This window comes from Ptychodera flava, unplaced genomic scaffold (genome assembly GCF_041260155.1).
Source record: "Ptychodera flava strain L36383 unplaced genomic scaffold, AS_Pfla_20210202 Scaffold_30__1_contigs__length_3116999_pilon, whole genome shotgun sequence".
Classification (NCBI taxonomy): domain Eukaryota; kingdom Metazoa; phylum Hemichordata; class Enteropneusta; family Ptychoderidae; genus Ptychodera; species Ptychodera flava.
Genome location: NW_027248352.1, coordinates 31,856 through 53,665, shown reverse-complemented (window position 1 = coordinate 53,665; position 21,810 = coordinate 31,856). Strand labels below are relative to the sequence as shown.

Genomic DNA, 21,810 nt, shown 5'->3' with positions numbered 1-21,810 from the left:
ACCATTTACGAATCGATAAATAATCCAGAGGAGTCCTACAATTTCACAGGGTCTTAGATTTGAACGAGTATGGTTAAAAAACAATAACAGACAATCACGTAATACATAATGTTGATAGCAGGACACACTAATTATGTTAGTATTTGCATAAATTATAATAGAATGTGCGTTCGGATTGTTCAGAGTCATTTTCAAGCAAGGAAAGCTATAATGCTAATGACGCACACAGACTTGTATAATGCTTATTTGGCAGGAAGAAGAATCCGTGGCACAATTCGGCCACCAATAAACCAATTTGCATTTTCAAAAAGAAAATCGAGATGAAGCTAATTTTCAATTTTCAAATGGTTTTATCATCTTGATTATTAACTTATAGGCCTATTTCTAAATTTAGAATCTTTGGGCTGAGATTGAAATATAGGAAACTGGTGTATACTGCTGTGAGGATGGCACTTTACGGCCATTCAAATTTCCCTCTGAAAAACTCTATTTCCCACAATTCGTATTTCCGTTTTTTCAATTTTCAATATACCAAATGTCCGATTTTCCACTTTCATTTGGGGTGTGGCCCAGTATCTTTTCATACTATGGCGGAAATAATTGTATCGATTGGAATTAAGGTGTAACATTTATCTCAGTGTGACCAAATGTACTGGGGCGGGGCTTGGTTACGATAATTGCGGCATAAGATACTTTTAAAAATTAGCGGGAATGAGGGACTGGTCAGCTTCTTCGGCCTTGGAGCCGGTGGATTCATGGGGTCACCCTGTTTTTTACTTTGGTGATAGGGTCACCTATTTTGAAATGCCCAATTAGGCCTAGGGTTCAGTGTGTTTTCAAATTTCGACTGGGGCTCATACTTGCCTAAAATGCATCGTGCTAGCCATGAATTTGATCATTCAGTTTCATTTTTCGGCGCGCCCTTCGGGCGCGTAACTTTCCTAAAATGAGGTTTACGAAAATACCGCAAAGGATGCACGAGGACATTGGCGCAGCGTATCGCTCGACGCGAAGCGGAGGATGATGCACGGCGCCGATGTCATAGTGCATCCTTTGCGGTATTTTCGTGATAATCTTATTATTATACATCTTACATTCTTCACTGTGACATCAAATTGTCTAGCTGTGCAGCTATCTGTTGGCGGGGTAGGGTGCATGGCTATGCAGGTCATTAAAAGGTCAACCCCGCCTTTTGATGACCTGCATAGCGGCGCACGCTACCCCGTCATGCGCCAACAATAGCTGCGTTTCCACATCTACAAATTGTCAGAGTAGTGACCGTTTTAGTGCAACATCAACATTTTTTTCTTCTGATTTATAGTGCAAATGTAGAACGCTATCTCAGACGGCTTCTGCAAGCTCTGGAGTGTGTGTACTAGTACTACACACGTACGTACAGAGCGCGCGAGGCTGAACAAACTGGCCAGTCCCTAACATCGTCTCACATACTGGAAGACACGAAAAAAACTGTTCTTTAGTTGGTAGAGTGCGCGTGCACTTCAGGCAATGAATTTAAGTTGGTGCGTTCAGCCGCAAGAAATCCAAGAAATGGGTGACAAAGGAAGAAATCACCGCGAAATAGGTGTTCATCTCCAAAATGTTTTGCCCAGGGCAAGTGGTATCTCTGAACGAACTGTTAGACGATGTCTCAAACATGATCTCAAATGCCTTTAAGGTAAAGATTTTGATCGAGTTGGAACAGGTGCAATTTATAAAGTGAGCCTGCATACGGATTAAAACTGTGACTGGTTACTTAGATCATTATGAGAAGAACATCATTGCGTACAAAGATTGACAGCTGAATAAATTAATCAGATAAAATTATATGTGGATGCCGAGCTCTGATTGGGCTGATGACTGTCACAATTTTACACAATGTTCCAGTTTGCGACGTTGACGGGAAAAGCAAGCAAAACTTCAGCAGGTCAGGTCAAACTGATTTTTTTCCGCAACACTATTGTTCTTTGTATGTTCGTTACTCAATCCATTGAACGAGTTGCCCGCGCAAACAACTGTTACAATGATGCATTCCTAGGCCAAAGATAGATACTATCAGCTGCCACGCCCCAAATGAAGTGGGAAAATCGGACATTTGGTATATTGGAAATTGAAAAAACGGAAATACGAATTGTGGGAAATAGAGTTTTTCAGAGGGAAATTTGAATGGCCGTAAAGTGCCATCCTCACAGCAGTATACACCTGTTTCCTATATTTCAATCTCAGCCCAAAGATTCTAAATTTAGAAATAGGCCTAAAAGTTAATAATCAAGATGATAAAACCATTAGAAAATTGAAAATTAGCTCCATTTCGATTTTCTTTTTTGAAAATGCAAATTGGTTTATTGGTTGGCCGAATTGTGCCACGGATTAAGAAGACTATAGAAAGTCCGGAGATGATAATAATAAACAGTCACGAGTAGACGAGTGTTAGTTTTATCATTTACGCACGCCATTTTGGTTTATACGTTCTGAAGTTTGCACAGTACATTAATGCAATTTACACTCAATCTTTCAAGAGTAAACATGACCTAAATCCAAGGTATCTGGAGAGGCTTTTGCATCAGTAACAATAGTTTGTACTTTTCTGCCGCCAATGCGGATTCTCCACCATTGAAAGGCTTCACGGCACAACTACTGCAAGTGCAATATAGCCGCCGCCATGGTGTACTTGCTTTCAGTGACTAAAGAGAAGAAAGAAATCTATTATTGAAGGACCAATGAATTTCTTACACAATGATCCTTGAAGATGTATGCCGAACTGTGTTTGCTTGCATAATCTAAAAGTTTCGTCCATTGGTTGGGGATGCTTATCATAAGTTTTCTTTTTTCTCTTTAATTAGCAATCAGATCTCTTAAAGGGACAAAGTCGCCCATTTTTTCATGAATTTTGTTTGATACAAGATACTACTTATATTGTTTGACATGTTGAAAGATACTGAATGAATGGGTGACCATGCATATATTCGACCCCGGTTTTAGACAAATTAAATGAAACCATGGCGAAAATGAATTAATGGTCATGACCATTAATTCATTTTCGCCATGGTTTCATGTATTGTGTCTAAAACCGGGGTTGAATATATGCATGGTTACCCATTCAATCAGTATCTTTCAACATGTCAAACAATATAAGTAGTATCTCGTATCAAACAAAATTCATGAAAAAATGGGCGACTTTGTCCTTTTAAGTTTCTGGCGAACTTCATATGGTCGCAATGACAACGCCGACGTAATGTACCGAATATGCTTTGCCTTGTTGATGTGTAACTTAGCGAATTCCGACACAAATGGTAAAATTTTCGCTACCTATTAGAAGCTAACTAGATTTATAACTTTGTGTGACGACATGTTCATTCAACTGCGTATCAACCGGCTGCTTTTGATTGACAATGAAATAAATTATTTCCGTCTTACGATAATACATGATACATAATGTGTGACATTTAGGCTAATGCAAATGTACTTTGTGATCGTGAGTTGTAACTCTGGTCGCATGTTGAAACACAGGGCGTGGCAAGAATTATTAGTGTAGAAGTTATGAATATGATCAATAAATGTCTTGTATTAAACTATTTTTCATTATACAAGCCTTACCTGTGTCTAGTGTGTGCCTATTACTTTACCCTAGCTATCTGTGTATATTATTTCACTGACCAAATACCTCGCTAGCAGCTCATAAGGAAAACTACCTTATGAGCTGCTAACGAGGTATTTGGTCAGGGCGATAAGCCTCCGCTCCAGTGATCAGCAGAACAAATTAATGGAAGGATTAGGGAGGGCAATTAACAGATACAGACTGGTTTCTTTGAATACTATACACAGATAGCTAGGGTAAAGTAATAGGCACGCACTAGACACAGGTATGGCTTGAATCATGAAAAAAAGTTTAATACATGACATTTATTGATCATATTCATAACTTCTAAACTAATATTGCTTGCCACACCCTGTGGTTGAAATTGACAAAGGGTGAGGGTGCTCTGAAAGCAGCTTGGTTTTGTATTGAAAAAAATACATTGCAAGATTGTTTTGTGTTTCTTACTTTAAAATGGTTTTCTGTGGAATTTAATGGTTGAAACTTCCATGACACGTGTAACTATTGACACATAGGTGTCAGGCCAATGAAATCGCCCAAATGGAATTGTAGTGTAATTTACATAACTACAGACAAGTGGCATGAAATGTTGAGACGAGCATTGGTAACACTACTGAACCATCAGTGGAATAGTTTGACTTTCTATAGTACGGTATCTAAGGTGTGAAACAATAACTTCACTGTGTGTCATAAGTGTGTCGTCATGACAACACAATATTGCCAATATTTATCTCTGCCGGAAATGTTTTCCAGCCGCACACTGTACGGTGAAATTACACTTTAAGGAAGCTTGCAATAGTAGGGTAATAGTCCCCAGAGTTTTGAAAATTATCACGTCAATGAAATAGGTCATACGATTTTTACAAGTCCATATTATTTGGTGTTATCAGAATGGGCTTGCCAATTTTTTGATATTTTTGATATTCGTTTCAAGTTTGAGTGAAAAATACGCTTTCGAGCACTAAAACCCATTCAGCAAATCGTGTTTCTCTGAATACTTTGGGTGCGCATTTCGGCATAGTTTGTCTTCCTCTCTCAGGCAGTGTATTCCATCAAAGCCAATTGGTAATTATTTTATATTAAAGGGATTAGAAGAATCACCATTATTTATCTAACTCTGTTACATATCATATTTTCCTGTAATAATCAATAGTCGAATTATCGACACCTAGTATTATAACTCAACTAATCTTTATTCTGTTCATTCATATGTCTGTCTGCACTTACACAGGAAGCCTATGGGGAATAAAGCCTTAATAGTCGGCCATAATTGGGGAGGTCCATTACAGGGAGGGCTAAATGATGCTGTTCATCTATTGGCACGTCTTCTTCGCGATTTGGGATTAGCTGTATACTGCACTACCCTAACAGCAACTGAAGATGAAATCAAAGAAGCTAGAGAATATGGAGTTGAGCTCGTACCGCCATCACCCCTTAGAAGGTTCAAGGTCAAAGGTGGAACGCCTGATCCTGAGTGGCTGTACCAACACAAATACTACTTTCCGAATTTGAAAGATTTGACAAATGTCAGATTTGTTTTCGGATTCGGAATGATAACGTCGGAGGCAGCTTTTGAAATCGAAAGAGATGTCTTTCCAAAGGCCGCATTCTACTTGATCAATCTGTTCGCAGGGACGTTATTACCCCTATTGTTGCTAGTTGTTGTGCCCCAGAGCTTGAATTGCGCCGAGAGAGTCTGTGCAAAGAAGCTGAAGATTCACGCTACGTGTTTTCTGTTGGTGGCAGTACTTTCAGAGAGTACAAAATATTGTACAAAACATCTCCAAACATCAAACACTACAGGTTATCTCCGATCATAGATGAAACTCATTTCCAGATTCCTTCCCCAGACCCTGTCGATGATGATGACGAATTTCAAATTCTTTCATTGTTTCAAGAACACGAATTAGAAGATCTAACAAAAAACAGTGTTGTCGTGAAAGCTATGAATGCAGTTGCAGATTCGTTCCAAAAAACTATAAATCACCACCGAAATGGAGAATTCTGGGAGTACCAAAGCGCTGGGAATCTGATCTTAAAGACCGTATGAATCCACATCCGAAGTTGAAAGTCGTTCTTGCTCGAATGCCATCAGCTAAAGTCTTAAATGATGAAATCGGCCGTTCAAATCTTGTCCTTCTTCCTCCAGCTTCTGTACATTATGTCAACCTAACACTTGCAGCTATGTCTGCTGCCGTTCCTGTAATTATTCCTGAGGAATCAATAAGCCATAATCTCATCAAGAAACATTTCTCTGATCACGAAGAAGAGCTCGTCGTAAATATGAGTGATGAAAATACTTTGCAGGAGGCTATTTTGAAATTCTTGTGCAAGTATGAGATTGCCCTTGAGCGGGCGAACACAATAAAAAATACAATACAAAACAACATACAGCAGGAACTAGATAAGATAAACAATGATTTCTTTCAAGTAGCAAGGGATGATGCAAAGACCAATAGTGGAAAAGACCCGATATCTTCTGAGGAGAAAACAAAAGGTATAGTTTTTTGCTCACGTGTTTACACACGTAAGCATATGTCGCAGCAATGTCTGTCTGTCTGTCTGTCCGTCTGTCTGTGCGCTCGATATCTCAAAAACGGCTAATTAGATCAAAACTAAATTTGGTATATAGATTTGTTTGCAAATGGAAAAAACTCATTAGTTTTTGTGGGTGTGGCTTGCTTACTTTTTGCTCATTTGCATAATTAATGATTTTAGAAAAAACGGCTATACATTGAAACGACTGCACAATTTGATGAGACGTGCTACAAATGTTGATCACACCAAGATATATTCGAAATGGGAACCATTAAGGACTGACATGAAAGATAGTTGCTAATTTGCATATTTAATGAACTTTCCTAATTAGGGATATATATCTGATTTCACTTGATCAAAATTGACCAAACTTGGTATGTATATTGGAGATGCAATGATTAAAAATTATTGAAAGTCATAAAGCTTTTTAACTTCAGCCAATTCCCAATTTGCATATTTAATCAACTTTGCAAATCAGGGATATATATCTGAATCAACGGGAACAAAGTTGATGAAACTTGCTTCATATACTGAAACTACTATGATACATTTATATTGAAAGTCATTAAGCACATTTACTTCAGCCGATTTCTAATTTGCATATTAACGAACTTTCCTAATTTCGGATTTATATCTGAATTAACTTGATTGCAGTTGTTGAAACTTGCTATGTATATTAAAGATACTATAATATAACATTATTGAAAGTCAAAAGACGTAATACTTCAGCCAATTTCTAATTTGAATATTAGATGAATTTCCTAATTAGGGATATAAATCTCAATTGATTTGATCAATATTGATGAAACTTGCTATTACATTAAAGACACTTTAATACATATTATTAAAAGTTATTTAGCATTTTCTCTTCAGCCAATTCCTAATTTGCATATTTAATGAACTTTCCTAATAATGATATATAACAGAATTAGCTTGACCAAAGTTGATGAAACTTGTCATGTACATTGAAGATACTATGATACAACATTATTAAAAGTCATTAAGCCTTATAACTTCAACCAGTTCCTAATTTGCATATTTAATGAACTTTCCTAATTAGTTATATATACATCTGAATTGACTCGACCAAAGTTGATGAAACTTGCTATGTACATTGAAGATACTATGATATCACATATTGAAAGTCATTAATTAGTTTTACTTCAGTCAATTCCTTATTTGCATATTTAATGAACTTTCTTAATTAGGGATACTTATCTGAATTGACGAGACCAACGTTGAAGCAATTTGCTTAATATATAATAATGATACTATGATACAACATTATTGAAAGCCAATTCAGCCAATTCCTAATTCACATTTTCAATGATCTTTTGTAATTACGGATATATACTGGGATTTACTTGATCAAAGTTGGCAAAACATGCTATGTATATTGATGATTATACCAGGTTAAAACAATATTGAATGTCATTTAACGATTTAATTTCAGCTAATTTATAATTTGCATATCTAATGAGCTTTCACAGTTTGGTATATATGGCTTGAAGGACTTGGCCAAAGGTAATTACATTTGCTATGTAAAGTCGTGATACGATGACAGCAGTCAAGAAATTTGATAATTTTACTTCAGCTAATTACATAATATTTGTATACTTCATAGCCTTTTAGAACTAATGTGGTGAATATTGTTCATTATGTTGATCATAACACTTTCAATGAAGTAGAAAACATGTGGAAAAGGTTCAAATTCACACATAATTACTGCAATATACAATGAAACACGTGAGCATTTTCACTTCATATCTGGTCTACGTTGATAATGTGAATTCAACATCAAAATATTTAAACAAGCAAGGCCTTACTTGACCGTCTCCTTGTGTAATAACATGTCTTCTTTGAATGGACGTGCTTCAAGCCAATGCACATGCACAGGTTCAATCAAACTTTAATATTTTAGTGTGTTTGCTGCACTGATTTTTATTCTTATCGCCATGCACATATGAGAGATATGAGAGACATTTATGTTTATTATTTGTCCCAGGTACTCGTGAAGAAGATGATGAAACCAAAGAAGCAGTGTCACAATCCATTTCAAAGAAAATGACATTGCAGGAGCGTGATCAATGTAGGTTTTATCTCCGTCATCTCACTTTGTAAAAAACTAATTCTGACACTTCAAATACTGGTAATCGGACAAATACAATATATTAGTAAGGTTTATTGATGTGGTATCAGAATTAATTTCAACAGATGCTAAAACTAACCTTGTCCATTATATTTTTATACACAGTGTTTACACATAATGGATGTTTTCCTTTCATATCAACATTTCTAGGTGACATGAAGGTGAAAGTAGAGTGAGCGAAGTCGTTCCAGAGATGGAAGAACAGTTGTAGAAGTCGAGAGAGGTTTCTATGACAATGATGAAGTGAAGAAGAAGACTGAAGAAGTTCGGCAGACACTTGATGGCCATCATGATGAGATGAAAGTGAAGGACGTTGGTAATGAAAGTATTTCCTATACAATGTCTTGTCAGTCATTAGATGCACTGGAATGCCTATTGGGACGGTATGAGAATGGTAAACTGCAGGATCTGATGGAAGATGAGTTCCTGACTGATGAACTCCTTGATAAAATCGGGGCGTTTTATCTGGCAATTGACGTGACTATTGATTATGAAGAGTATTTTTTGTGTAGAAAGGAGCTAATCCAAAAATATGGTAAATAGACAAATCATTCCATGCCTTCTCCTATGTGAATGATATCCATGTAACATATGTAAGACTGCTATGTAATGTTTATGTATGTTTTCAATTGGTACGTTCGCGTAGAAGTCTTTAAAATGGTGTGGTCAGAGTTCATAATTTCTTATTTTACCTCGTTAGCCATGAAAAGTATAACATTGTCTGATCCCAAGTGAAACGTTTTGTATTAGAAACGGGCTATATTTCTGAACTCTGACAATTCATGAATATTAATATATGTTTTGGAAAGTCTCCTATGTGTACAAAGAGGAAAACTAGTAAATGCATGTATGTAGTTGTGAGCTCCTAATTGCTGTCACTACTCTTGCTGAAAAAAAAAATTAAAAATGATGATTGGTTTCAGGAGCAAAGCAATATTGTGTAAATTTCAAGTTTTTTGTAGACATGCAGCAATATCGAAAGGTTTGATTGAAATTCGGGAAACGACTTACAAATATTAACCCTGTAAAATGACTTAAAATGACACTGTTTATGTAAGAGACATTTCAGCACTTTCTCGAAATGTGTGGTATATAGTTGAAAAGGGGTTAAAAGTAATGTTATGCGATGAAATTGAATATCCTTGATTTCCCTTTTACCAACTATTACATCTGAGAAAACAAAGTGGGCCCAGAGTGATAATATTCGCTTGTCTCACTCGCTATTGATATATCCACCAAAAATCAGTTTTTGCCGCTCAGAATTGTACTCATGCAAAGGTTGCAAGTGTTTCCATCTCCCTATATATGTTTTGATCGCACTTTTGCAAGATCCAACGTCCATAGCTTTGTACTTCACTTCGCTCTAGGGATACCTACGCATGATGGTAAGCAGCAAACAGATCGTGGGACAACTGAATCTGCCGAGCAGCAGCAGAAGACAGACAAGTCATTCAGAAGAGTAAACAGAGCCAGGGAGCTCCTGAAAGCTTTTCAAAGGGAGGGAGATGACGTGACTGAGAGTCAGATAAATATGCTTGACCAGCTTTTGCAAGAAAAGGAAGAGATGAGACAGGCGACGCACCAGAAATCTCTCCCGCAAGTTTTGGTAGATCCGGAACGTGTTGGCAAAGGTCTGTTGAATGGATAATGCTTAACATACCTGAATGAAGCATTCCAAGACAAGTATTACGCCCTTTCAAACACTGTATGTTGCACAAACAACTGAACTCGTGGCCCTTTGAAGTAATTATTTTCTGAAACTATAGATATTGCTGAATGCTACGATCTATATCTTGTAATCCTTGTTGAACTAGCATAACTATATAACAGATAATTTCAAATCTCCAAATAATGTAGATTCCCCTGTACAAACGCTGCATTCCATGTAGCAATTTTACAAAGTGCCTGCGATTTTGTTTTGGCGTCGAAATTATGTTCAGTAACCCGACAATTATACGACTGGTGACTGTCAGCGATGGAAAATGTTCGAAAGTCCTTAACGAAAAAAGTACAGTAGTCGAAATAATTCTGGACACACTCTATGGGTTCATTATGTTGTAAATCGTTGGTGGTAGTTTCGATCTGAATCACTCAGCGTTTGTAAATGAGAAGGTACAAACTGATTTTTAATGGTTATGCAAAGTTTAATGATCCTTATGTGAACAATGAATACAAAACATGAATCACAGCATTTACCAATATCTTGGCTTTCCGAAAATATGCAACTTGAATGTGGTTACGAACTCAGTGTTTGCAGATAAATAAATTCTTCGAAGTGTCTAATACTTGTCCTGCACCCTTATGCATAAGCAGTGGATCAGATTCTAGTTAACGTTCCACCCTGAAAGTGCAAGAATGGCGTTTTTGAGATACATTTGTCCGCAGCCCTTACATAATTTCAACAATAATTGTTGATGAGTATATTGTTGAATCTGGCTACACAACGTAAGCAGATGATTGATTTTCAGTGAGACAATATCTGAATTTTCCTTAACACGACTGGATAGGTCGACAAGAATTAGTGTCGTGAAGTTGAGTTGTGTTAGAAAGAGGGAGGCCGAGGACAGTTTGTTTTATTTGTGTTGGGAAGGACGCGAATCAAACATGGGTCATTGATGCTGATGATGTCCTTCTGCACTGTACACAATTGCAGTTGTTTTTCTAAAAATCACGAGAAAAACAATCGAACAAAACAACAAGCTGAGTTGACATGTTTCACATTCTTTTCTTTAGAAAATTATGTGCCGGTCGTGCGGTATGTTCTCACGAATAATTTTGGTGTGGGATTCAGAAGTTTTTCAAATTATCGGGCCTAGGTCCTTTAACAAGTGTTGCTGTTCAAACATACTTCGTACCCCTCTTTTATATTTGAAATTTTCGATGCAACATGCCCTATGGACGCATCAAATCTCCAGTTTTCCGTTTTGCTGGAGTGCGAATTAAGCGAAATCACTTAAAAAATATTAAATACTTTTACAATTTGATAACTATTGCCTTTGTACAGATTCTTCGTTGGCGTTTCAGCGACAAAGACCTTCAGATGACTCTGAATCCACACAGATGACTGATGTGCATCTACTGACAGATGAAGAGATAGAACAGAAGAATGAAGAACTCGAGGCCAAAGTCAACGAACTCATGATAAGTAGTGGGATAGGAAGGTCAAGGTGTAGAGAAAAGGGGCGAGGACGAGAAATTGGAAAAGCTTTGGCAATGGAGGGGGCCAGAGAGGAGGAAAGTAAATTAAACCCGCTTCTTAGTGAGTTTCTACACGTGAAGTCAGAGACACAAGTCCTTGCCACCGACAATCCTGAACTGGTGATGAAAACCGAGAAGTTATCAGCGTATGCAGATCATATCGTTGGTGATGCAGAAATCCCTGAAGAAGCAAAAGAAGTGTACCTGGATGTGAGACGAGTTGAGAAAGGTTAGTTAAAAAGTTAGAGTTTTAAAGAGGCACTCCCACTTGGTAACATTTTAAAACGTAATTTTTTAATGCCAACGGTCGATATTTGACGTGGCGACTGCGCGCGGATCGCGAGATATGGATAAAAATAGCGTCAATGACACTGTAGCTCCCATCCTGGACTATTTAGTGTTTGTTCTCTGGTCAGATATTTGAACATGTGTGAAAGGGATAAAGTGCATGAAGTGAAAATACTTAAATGTAATGTACTGGAGACAGTGAAATATGTTTAATGTATTTATTCAGAATATAAAATGGATAAATATACAGAATTAGATATATCGAATACTGTGATAGTATGACTCAACAAGTCATTACAATGAAATAGTCCCCACTTGTAATAGGAGTATTAGTCTTAATGGGGCAGGAAAATGTGGTCATTAAGAAGTATCACTGGAGTGTATATGTTGAGATCTATGAGCACATAGGTCTATGTCGTTTTCCCAATTTGAAACACATAAGGCATGTCTAAGTTATGGTTCTAAATCGGGAAAAAAAGATCAGACCTCTAGCAGTATTGGCCAGCCAAGAAATACATATGCGCATTATAAATGAGGTACAAGATGTGACATCATAAGGTCTAATATCCTATCAAAATTGGGGGGTATAGAACTTGTGGTTACTGAGATATGCATATATATGTATAATCAAGGTCAAAGGTCATCGAGGTCACATGACATTTTGAAAAAAAAAAAATATATATTGCTACTTAATCCCTATATGCCAAAAAATCAGATCTCTAAATCTATTCGCTTGCCCAGAATAAGATGTGTACATAATTAACGAGGTAAAGCGTGTGTTGTCATAAGGTCTCCCATCCTACTAAATACAAAGGACATAGCACTTATTTATTGACATAAACATATATTTGAGGTCAAAGGTCATCGAGGTCACGTGACATTTGGTCAAAAAATTTCTCTCCTATAGTTATCCCTATATACCAAAAATCAGACATCCAGCTCTATGGGCTTGCTCAGAATGAGATATGTGCATAATTATTCAGGTACAGTATGTGGTCTCATAAGGTGTCCCATCATACCATACATGAAGGCTGTAACACTTGTGGTTACTGAGTTATAGACAAATATGTATATTTGAAGTTAAAGGTCACCGAGGTCACGTGACATTTTGTCAAAAAAATTGTATTGCTAAGTTATCCCTATATACCAAAAATCAGACCTCTAGCTCTATTGGCTCGCTCAAAATTAGATATGTGCATAATTAATGAGGTACAATATGTGGCGTCATAAGGTGTCCCATCATACCATATATGAAGGGTGGTAGCACTTGTGGTTACTGAGTTATGGATAAATATGTATATTTGAGATCAAAGGTCATCAAGGTCACATGACATTTTGTCAAAAATATCCGAGATATCTGCGTGAACGGATGGACTCACGGATGGACGAACAGACGGACATGACCCAATCTATAAGCCCACTGGACTTCATCCGTGGGGACTAAAAATTGTGTCACTGCATCCTTTTTGCAATATGAATACGATGAGAAACTAAATTTTTATTTTTCGTGGCCTTATACATGGGAGTCTATGGAGATCTGCCTTATACATGGGAGTCTATGGACGTGTAAACTAAAAATATGCAAATTTCACCACGATTTGCCCAAATTTGGGAAAGGTCACTCCTATGCACTTCCATACCAAGTTTCAAATCAATCGGACTTGGGTTTCAGAGAAGAAGATTTTTTGACCAAAAATGGGAGAAAAATTACAGAAAAAATTCATGAAAAATAGCAAGTCCAAGACACTGACCCAAGATGTGCACAATCATTTCAGGTCAGCCCAAAGTACTTACATGCTAATTTTTCATGTAATCTGCTCAGTGGTTATTGAGTTTTTTCAATTTTGACTGTTTTTACATTTTTCACTTAATTTGCATATTTTGGCAATGACAACTTCATTTGAACAAAATCTCATCTACAGCCCATCATCCATGTACACACCAAATATCAAGATGAAATGTACAGCGGTTTTGGAGTTTTGATGTTGACGGACAGACATACAGACATACAGACAATCATACATACAGACATTTCCCTAGCCTATAAGAATAGCTTCCATTGCCATATATACATATGGCTATGGGAGCTAAAAATATGTCCTCAAAAAAGTAAAAGTTTGAATTCTGGTGGCCCACCTAAATTCAGCGTCCGAACATCGAACGTTCAGCACTGGTGCCGTTGTCAACTAAGCTATGGAGTCTACGCTAACGCTGCTGTACGCCAAAGTACCAAGTTCGTATCGGTGATCGGTACATGCCCCGTGGGGCAAAGTCGAGTCTTACTGACTCGGAGAAAAAAAAACCGGAAAACAAAGTTTGCTTATTCCACCAGATTTCGCATAGCTGACCAGCACATACGTGCGGTCGATACATAGCGGCAACCGCGTGGTATGAGCGCATACCACGCGCGCCGGCCCCTATGTATCGAACCACGCGTAACTGTGTGGCAGACGACAAAATGTAGTCGAGGCATAGGCGCACGGTGAATTTTAAAATCAATTATCTGAATTTTTTAATGTGAAACATGCATTTTATTAATAACTGTGATAACAGAAATCATGCGGACAGCTTTTGAGACATATGTGAGCAGCGCTCAGAACACGGCTGTGGCCGCTCGGCTGTCTTGTACACATTACTCTAAAGGTACGAACTATTGGGAAAATAATTTAAATATAATCCGTAAAATAAAACGTTGTTGGCAACCCTGGGGATTCAAACTTCTCTGTGTTGTCGCATGCGTGGTACTTAATCGATCGACTGGGTTCTTGAAACACAAAAACTGCACCGGGCCATGTAATTGCTGGTAAGTCGCTAAATTTTACCTCCGGACAACTCCCGTGACACCGCCATTTTGAAGGCTCCCATATCAGTACGAATAACAATGACGTATTGGTTTAAAATGAAAGTATGCGCATGCGTCAACTTCAAGCTACACACTTTGAAAATGGCGCTGGCACGGGACTTGTCCGTAAAATAATATTGCGCTAATTATCAGCCGTAGATAGGGCCGATGTTAACTTTACAAGTTAGGAAGCCGATCGATCGATTTTTGTAAGTATTCCCTTGATTAAATTGAAGTTTGAATCTCGAGGATGGCCAATAACCGTTAATTTTGTCTAATTTAAAAATTATTTTCCAAATACTTTCGTACCTTTAGAGTAATGTGTACAAAACAGCCGAGCGGCCACAGCCGTGTTTTGGGCGCTGCTCACTGTATGTCTCAAAAGCTGCCTGCATGATTTCCGTTCGCACAAATATCAATAAAATGCATGTTTCAACATTAAAATTGTAGACAAGTGATTTTAAAATTCGCCATTTGTATAAAATTAGTAACGTTAACAGTAGAGCTGAGCGGCCACAGCCGTGCACGGGGCACTGTTCGCTGTATGTCTCAATGGCTGTCCGCACGCTTTCCGCTTGCACAGATTTTAATCAACATTAAAATTACAGACAAGCTATTTTAAAAGACGTCGTGTGCCTGTGGTCGAGGCGGCTAATATTTAACACGTAGAAACTTATGTTTATGTGGTATTGGTTAAAAATATAATACAACTGATTTAGAATAATGAAAACGACAAAAACTAAGGAGAATTTAATTACCTGAGGTAATGGCATAATGCTGTATATAAAGTCTTTGCAGTGGGAAGTAAATTCATGGCGTCGTTTGAACTTATTATAGACTCCCTAGAATATCGTCGACCAGCACAATAACAAACCTTCGGGGGATTTTGGGTTAAAGTCAGACACAATCGTAAAACTTCGGAATGTGAAAAATACGCTCGGGAAATGACATGTTTTTATCGATATCTCGCGATCCGCGCGCAATCGCCACGTCAAATATCGACCGTTGGCATTAAAAAAAATGTGTTTTAAAAATGTTACAAAGTGGGAGTGCCTCTTTAATTTACAGTTTTCGATTAAACAGCTGCAACGGCAAAAATCTACCTTTATCCCGACATATCAGCTGGATATTTGGTATGAACATTTACGAATGACAACTATGGTGCCATGGTAACACGTCAGTTTGCGAATTAAGAAGAATTAGTCATAAAATTAACGCTTTTGTGGTCAGTTATCAGTGGAAGCCAGCCAGCAGACTTTGAGATGTTGAAAGCATAATGGCTTCTTACAAGTAAATATGAAATCTTAACGTGTTTCGTACACGATTACTATGTGGAGATGAAAATGATAACATTTTTGTAACTGCTACTATTTGACCCATGCCAAAAACGAAACAGCAGAATCATACTCCCTGCCCACCCATTCAAACTTTGCAAGTTTCAGGTTGAGCAGTAGAGTGAGTGAAATTTCCGATGTGCTAAGGCAAAAAATGCTCGCCAACTGGTCTCTGTCTGCTGATACAAAAACATGCCTCAAGTACTATGCAATTGCTTAGAGTGTTACAACTAGTTTATTGTAAGAACGTATTTGTTGGATTTTCCCGAAGTAGTGACATAAACCGCATGCAACGCTTTGTTACTAGTCATTATTACAAAAAAATCTAAATAGCTACAACTCTAAACACTATAAATACGAAAATAGAATTCAGTATGTGAGACCAGATGGATGTGGGCAAATAGAGCTTTAAAATCGAAAGACAGGTTAGAGACTTGCATTTAATGTGACCAGTCATGATGTGTAATTTCATGCATCCTGTACATGGCGACGCAAAACTTTCTTGAATGAATCATCCCGACCAGTGCTCGAAATTAACAATTTGTCCTGGCAGTCCACTTGGGCTACCATTTTTTGAAGTTGGTAGCCCAGTGACAATGGCTAGTAGCTCATACATATTTTATTCTAGCAATTTTTTTCATTAACAAGACAAGAAATAGCTTTTTTTCAAAATTCGGTCCATGAAGTGAATTTTCTAGTCAATTGATGTGAATACTTGCACACCTTTAATACCCAAAGGAAACGGATATAATGGACAACAGTGATCCTCAAAAGTTTGGTGACCTATTGACAACCCGTTATATTCTTAAAGTTGTATTCAAATTTTGATAGACGTCATGACATTGACTGCGACCTTCTCAGCACGTGCATAAGACATGCTGTAGCAGGGCTAAAAATAGACCATCGGCTTTCTGTAGGGAGGAGGCATAATTTCCGTGTAATTGTGATTGATACATTATGATTAAAATGCAACGAAAATGCATTTCCATTCGCCATTATTTCCTGAGCCTGTCATCCAAGAACATCAGTTCAGACATCACAAACAGTGTTGCAAAGTTCCAACGTATGGTCGTCTTCGTATTAAGGGATTGGTCAGTTTCTTCGGCCGGGGGGGGGGGGGCGGTGGATTATTTTTTGCCGACGTCAAAAAGTGGCTGACCCCCCCTATGCCAAATTTCGAAAACAGGGTGACCCCCCCCCCAATTCCAAATTTCGAAAACAAGGTGACCCCCCCGGCGCGCGACATAGGTAAAGCAAAAGGTGGACAAAAAATATATATATATATATATATATATATATATATATATATATTATATATATATATATTATATTTTATATTTTACATTTTACATTTTACATATATTTATATTTTAAATAGTCATTCTATGTTTTAATGAAATTGTTGACATGTCAGTTGTAAGATAGGAATTTCAAAGTGTCAATCTTAAAGTTTGAATAGAGTACATTTTGAATGAGCTTTATTTTGAATGAGCTTTGAATGTATTTCACACTTTCTATGCTTAACCAGATGTCCTGAACTGTTGTACAGAAATGGATGTCAATCATTAATATCAAAGAGGAAAAAGCAGTGAATCAAAAACTTTGATGGGTGTAAAGACTTGCCAACCATCCAATTAAATCTCCTAAGGAGCCATAGAGAGCTTTTTTAGCCAAATCTGATGTGTACAGTGTCTGAGAGGACCTTTTCTTGTAACATTGAAACCATAAAAGCACAGCTAATAATGACAAAAACTGCCTTTTTAACTGTTATTTTGTTCATAAAAAAGCATCTTTCTACAGAAAACCTGTGACACAAAGGAAAATAATTGCATCAATGAGAAGGAAAGATATCTTGTCATTTTTCTATCTCTAAAATAAGTCACTGTATCAAATATATATTGTGAAATATTTGTGCATGTTGCTTTCTCATACTGAATTCTCATAGAGAGAACAGAAAAGTATCAGAAATTTGTCATCCTTTTCATATGAAATGCAGATTCATAATGGTACACTTTCACTTACAAAAACATCAAGATATCTCTGATTTATTAAAGTGTGGCGCCCGAAGGGCGCGCCGAAAAATATGAAACATCCTGATATCTCTGATATATATGCCTTGCATATTAAAGTCATGCACCTGAACGGCATGCTGAAAAATGTCTGATATATATTAAAGTAATGAGCTTGAAGAGCACGCTGAAAAATATTGAACATACAGATATCTCTGATGTATGTATGCTTGATATGTTAAAGTTGGGTGTGCTGAAAAATATGACTGATTATTAAAGTTACGCGCCCGAAGGGCGCGCCGAAAAATACAACTGAATAATGAAATTTGTGGCTGACACTAGCATTTTAGGCAATGATGAGCCTGTGTCAAAATTCAAAAACACACTGACCCCCCCCCCCCCCTATTGGGCATTTCAAAAACAAGGTGACACCCCCCCCCCCCATCACCAAAGTAAAAACAGGGTGACCCCCCCCCATGAATCCACCGGCCCCCCCAGGCTGAAGAAACTGACCAGTCCCTAAATTTGCACATCTCTAAGTCATAATTTGGCGGTTCTATGTCTAGCTAGGTTTGACTGCATTTAGCTCGTTCAAAAGTAACGTACTGGAAGTAGGGATTCTAGGTCACGTGACATCTGTGTTGAACGTACGCGTTCGATGCAGGTCTAGTCCGAACTTTCGTGTTAATTCTTAAATAGGCCAAACAATCGGAGAAAATGACACTGTAGTGTTGAAGACTATTACTTTAACTTCATTTTGGAAATTTTCACTTTTGTACTACGATAAATGGCAAAGCAGCACGATTACAAACTCACGTGCACCGGCGATTTGGCGTCCATTATGAGCGTTGTGCCATGACCTCAAATGTCCCGCGAAGGAGATCGAACATATACCTCTTTGATAGGCTCTCCGCATAACTTATTCCGATCGCATCACTATATTTAGGGGTGGTACGAAAGTAGAGATCATGGGCTTCATTTCGAGAGGCGAACGTTAAAATCGGCCGAGAAAAACTCACTCTGTGATCAAACTTTGTGTTTCGTTTGTGTTTTTTTTTTGAAAGAAAATCTTGATTCCCTTAAACGTTCGGCCCCCAAAATTAATTTTATGATAAATATTAAGTGTAATTCTGCAATAATTAAAACTTACGAGTCTGACGATGCGAAAAATAATGCTTAAGATCATTTTTAGCGAGTATGGTTTCACCCCAACTTTACATCCGGGCACTCCCAGGAATCACCTACAAGTAATTCAGCGCTTCGCCGCATATGTTTTGTGTCAGGAGGTCTAAGCTGAGTTCCGACGATCACGATTTTGCCCGGGGATTTTGCAGCTAGATTTGTCTGATTTCTTATCAAACGCAAGGATCTAGAGATATATATTTCTATACTTTACCCTTTCAAACGTTATCTTGTTCGAAGTAGTTTGATTTCCGGGTGATATTTTTCGATAGACACTGAGAAGTTGTCAAGCCAGCACTGCAGTGTAGGCATACGCACGTGCACCGCACTTTGCCGATACTATACTGAACTGCTCACGTGCACCGCACTTTGCCGATACTATACTGAAATTTTAGTTTCGATCTTTAGTTCCCGAGAAGGGGACTATTTTGGTTCTCTCTGAAGAACAAGGCCGTAGATTATTAATTTGTTCTTTCCTCATTGATGGTGTTCCGGACTTTGGAAAAGTTGGTTTTTATTACTGGTTTGTATTTCGGACCGCTGACTTTGAGGGTCTATGGTATTTCCGGGGCAGCGTAATTTTGCATCCAGTTTAATGCAGTTGTTCATTCTATAAATGCGTGTTGCTGTTTTACGGCATAGACAAAGGGTTGAGAACGAAGTTTTTTTTACTTTTTGAAAAGTTCTTTGTAATTGTTAAACTTAAAATGTACAGTAATCAGACATATTTCATAATCATTTTGTAATCACACACAAAAAAATTAAAAATTCCCGAAGTTCACATTAAAAAAATGAAAAAAAATATTTTGTTAAATTTAAATCAAGTTCTAAAATGTCACAGATATCATTTGATTGTTTACAGGTATTGTTGTTTATTTGTTTATCTTGTAAACAAATCTAAATAACTTTTTATATATGCAAAGTAAATATGATGGAATATGATTATCATATTTCTGTTGATGTTCACAATACATAATGCATACAGTGATCAATGTCACAGGTATCATTTGATAGTTTACAGGTATTGTTTATTTGTTTACCTTGTAAACAGCATTCTAAATAATTTTTCACTTATAAAAATTAACAACCAGAGAACATTTCATCAGCATTATCCACAAAAAATTTCATCAATTTTCAATAAGAAATGCTTGAGTTATTGCAAAAAGCACTAGAAATTGCAATTCTAGTTTCCTCATACAATGTTAAAAATGGGGTCACCTGGTTTTTATGATAACTACTGGTGTCTACCATGGCATAATTTCTAAATAGGACGCCGTTGTTTTTCAAATTCAACAGGACATATCTCTGCATGTACTGAACCGATTTTCATCAAACAAAATGCAATCAATTGGTCTTCAAGAGAGCTTTCTTGTGATATAAAATTTATCATATTGTAGCTGTCTATCAATTTCATGTAAAATCCCTAACTGGAGATGGCGCGCAAAGTACTGACTGAATTTCAAGTCCCAGGCTTTTGTAGTACGTGTGTGCTACCATTTCATGGGTTTGGTAGCCCCAGGGAAATGTTGGTATTCTGTGGACGCGCGACTACCGCTTATTACGGGCCCTGCCAATGATTGTGATATATGAAAACAATTATGTCAAAATAGATTGCGGTGTTTTGATATGGATTTGATATGGTTAACACTTCACAATCAAACAAAGTGTGTGGAAAACTTCTCATTGGAGAAAGTTATACTGTTTGGGACAAAGCTGATAGGACGCTATTAAATCTTACCAGGTTTATTCACATAGAAAAGCAACAAGAAAACAATTGCGTCAGTGACACTGTGGTTCCAAAATGGTTTACAACACAAGCTTAATTATGCGTGAAAACACTGAGCTGAGAATTCTAAAATCCAAAATTTTCTGGTTCTTCACAAATCTTAAACACATTGCAGATTTGATCACAATTAGCTTATTGTAATATCTTAACTATATTATCACTAGGGACTTACATTAAACGTTTTAAGATATCTGATCATTAGTTTTCAATAATATGATTTTTTATCAAAATTAACAGAAATATTCTTTAGCATGAAAACCTTCATGATTTCGTTTTGATTTGAAGACATCTGAAATTGGTTATCCCAAGAAACTTACATACAAATGCCAAAGCTATCAAATGAGTAGTCACGAAGGTTATTATTTTGACCAAATATACTACAGAGCATTAAACATATTATAGCGTAGATTTCTCCATGCGATGCAATATCTTAAAGGTATAGAGTCACCTGTAATCTAAATATGCCCATATATGATCAAAGGGACGTTTCTTGGCATTTAAATGCCCGTGTGAGGGCGCTATTTTTAATAAGCGGCCACCCGCTTAAAATCTGTGATTGGTTAAATTTTCTCTTTCCATCTAACTGTGACAAAAAATTGAAACAGGTGAATGTATACTTTTAACAAAGTCATTTCATGGAGAACCAGTATACCAAATTTCAAAGCTGTCCAGTGCATGAGCAGTTTTGAAAAATGTGATTTTTTGACCATAAAACACGAAATAGTCGTAAAATACCACATTAAAATGTCATTACAATTCACACCAGGTCATCCAAAATAACACTTGTACCAAATTCCAAGGCCTTTGGACGAGCGGATCTGAAGAAAAGGCTTTTTTTGATCAAAAATAAGGAAACATTGTTTCTTAAAATAGAACACGGTGCATGTTC

At 37.2% G+C, this 21,810-nt stretch overlaps 2 protein-coding genes across 2 annotated transcripts in view; both read left to right on the top strand.

Moving 5' to 3' along the window:
* The window catches only part of LOC139127247 (uncharacterized), a 236,651-nt gene extending 224,937 nt beyond the window's left edge, over positions 1 to 11,714 (top strand). Inside the window, exons 4-5 of the mRNA XM_070693158.1 lie at positions 9,650 to 9,913; positions 11,287 to 11,714. Of these exons, the coding sequence (XP_070549259.1) occupies positions 9,650 to 9,913; positions 11,287 to 11,714 (692 nt within the window). The remainder of the gene's footprint in view (positions 1 to 9,649; positions 9,914 to 11,286) is intronic.
* LOC139127307 (uncharacterized) lies at positions 4,833 to 8,812 on the top strand. Its single transcript, XM_070693226.1, has 3 exons — positions 4,833 to 6,092; positions 8,139 to 8,222; positions 8,433 to 8,812. Exons 1-3 carry the CDS (start codon positions 5,642 to 5,644, stop codon positions 8,456 to 8,458), a joined length of 561 nt encoding a protein of 186 aa, XP_070549327.1. The 5' UTR covers positions 4,833 to 5,641; the 3' UTR covers positions 8,459 to 8,812.
* Positions 11,715 to 21,810: the final 10,096 nt, after the last annotated feature.

Bases quoted from the DNA above. Each gene is read 5' to 3' on its own strand.
- LOC139127307 (XM_070693226.1), top strand. From the start codon at position 5,642: ATGAATCCACATCCGAAGTTGAAAGTCGTTCTTGCTCGAATGCCATCA. The intron at 6,093-8,138 runs GTATAGTTTTTT...TATTTGTCCCAG, and splicing joins TTCTGAGGAGAAAACAAAAG to GTACTCGTGAAGAAGATGAT. The intron at 8,223-8,432 runs GTAGGTTTTATC...CAACATTTCTAG, and splicing joins ATTGCAGGAGCGTGATCAAT to GTGACATGAAGGTGAAAGTA.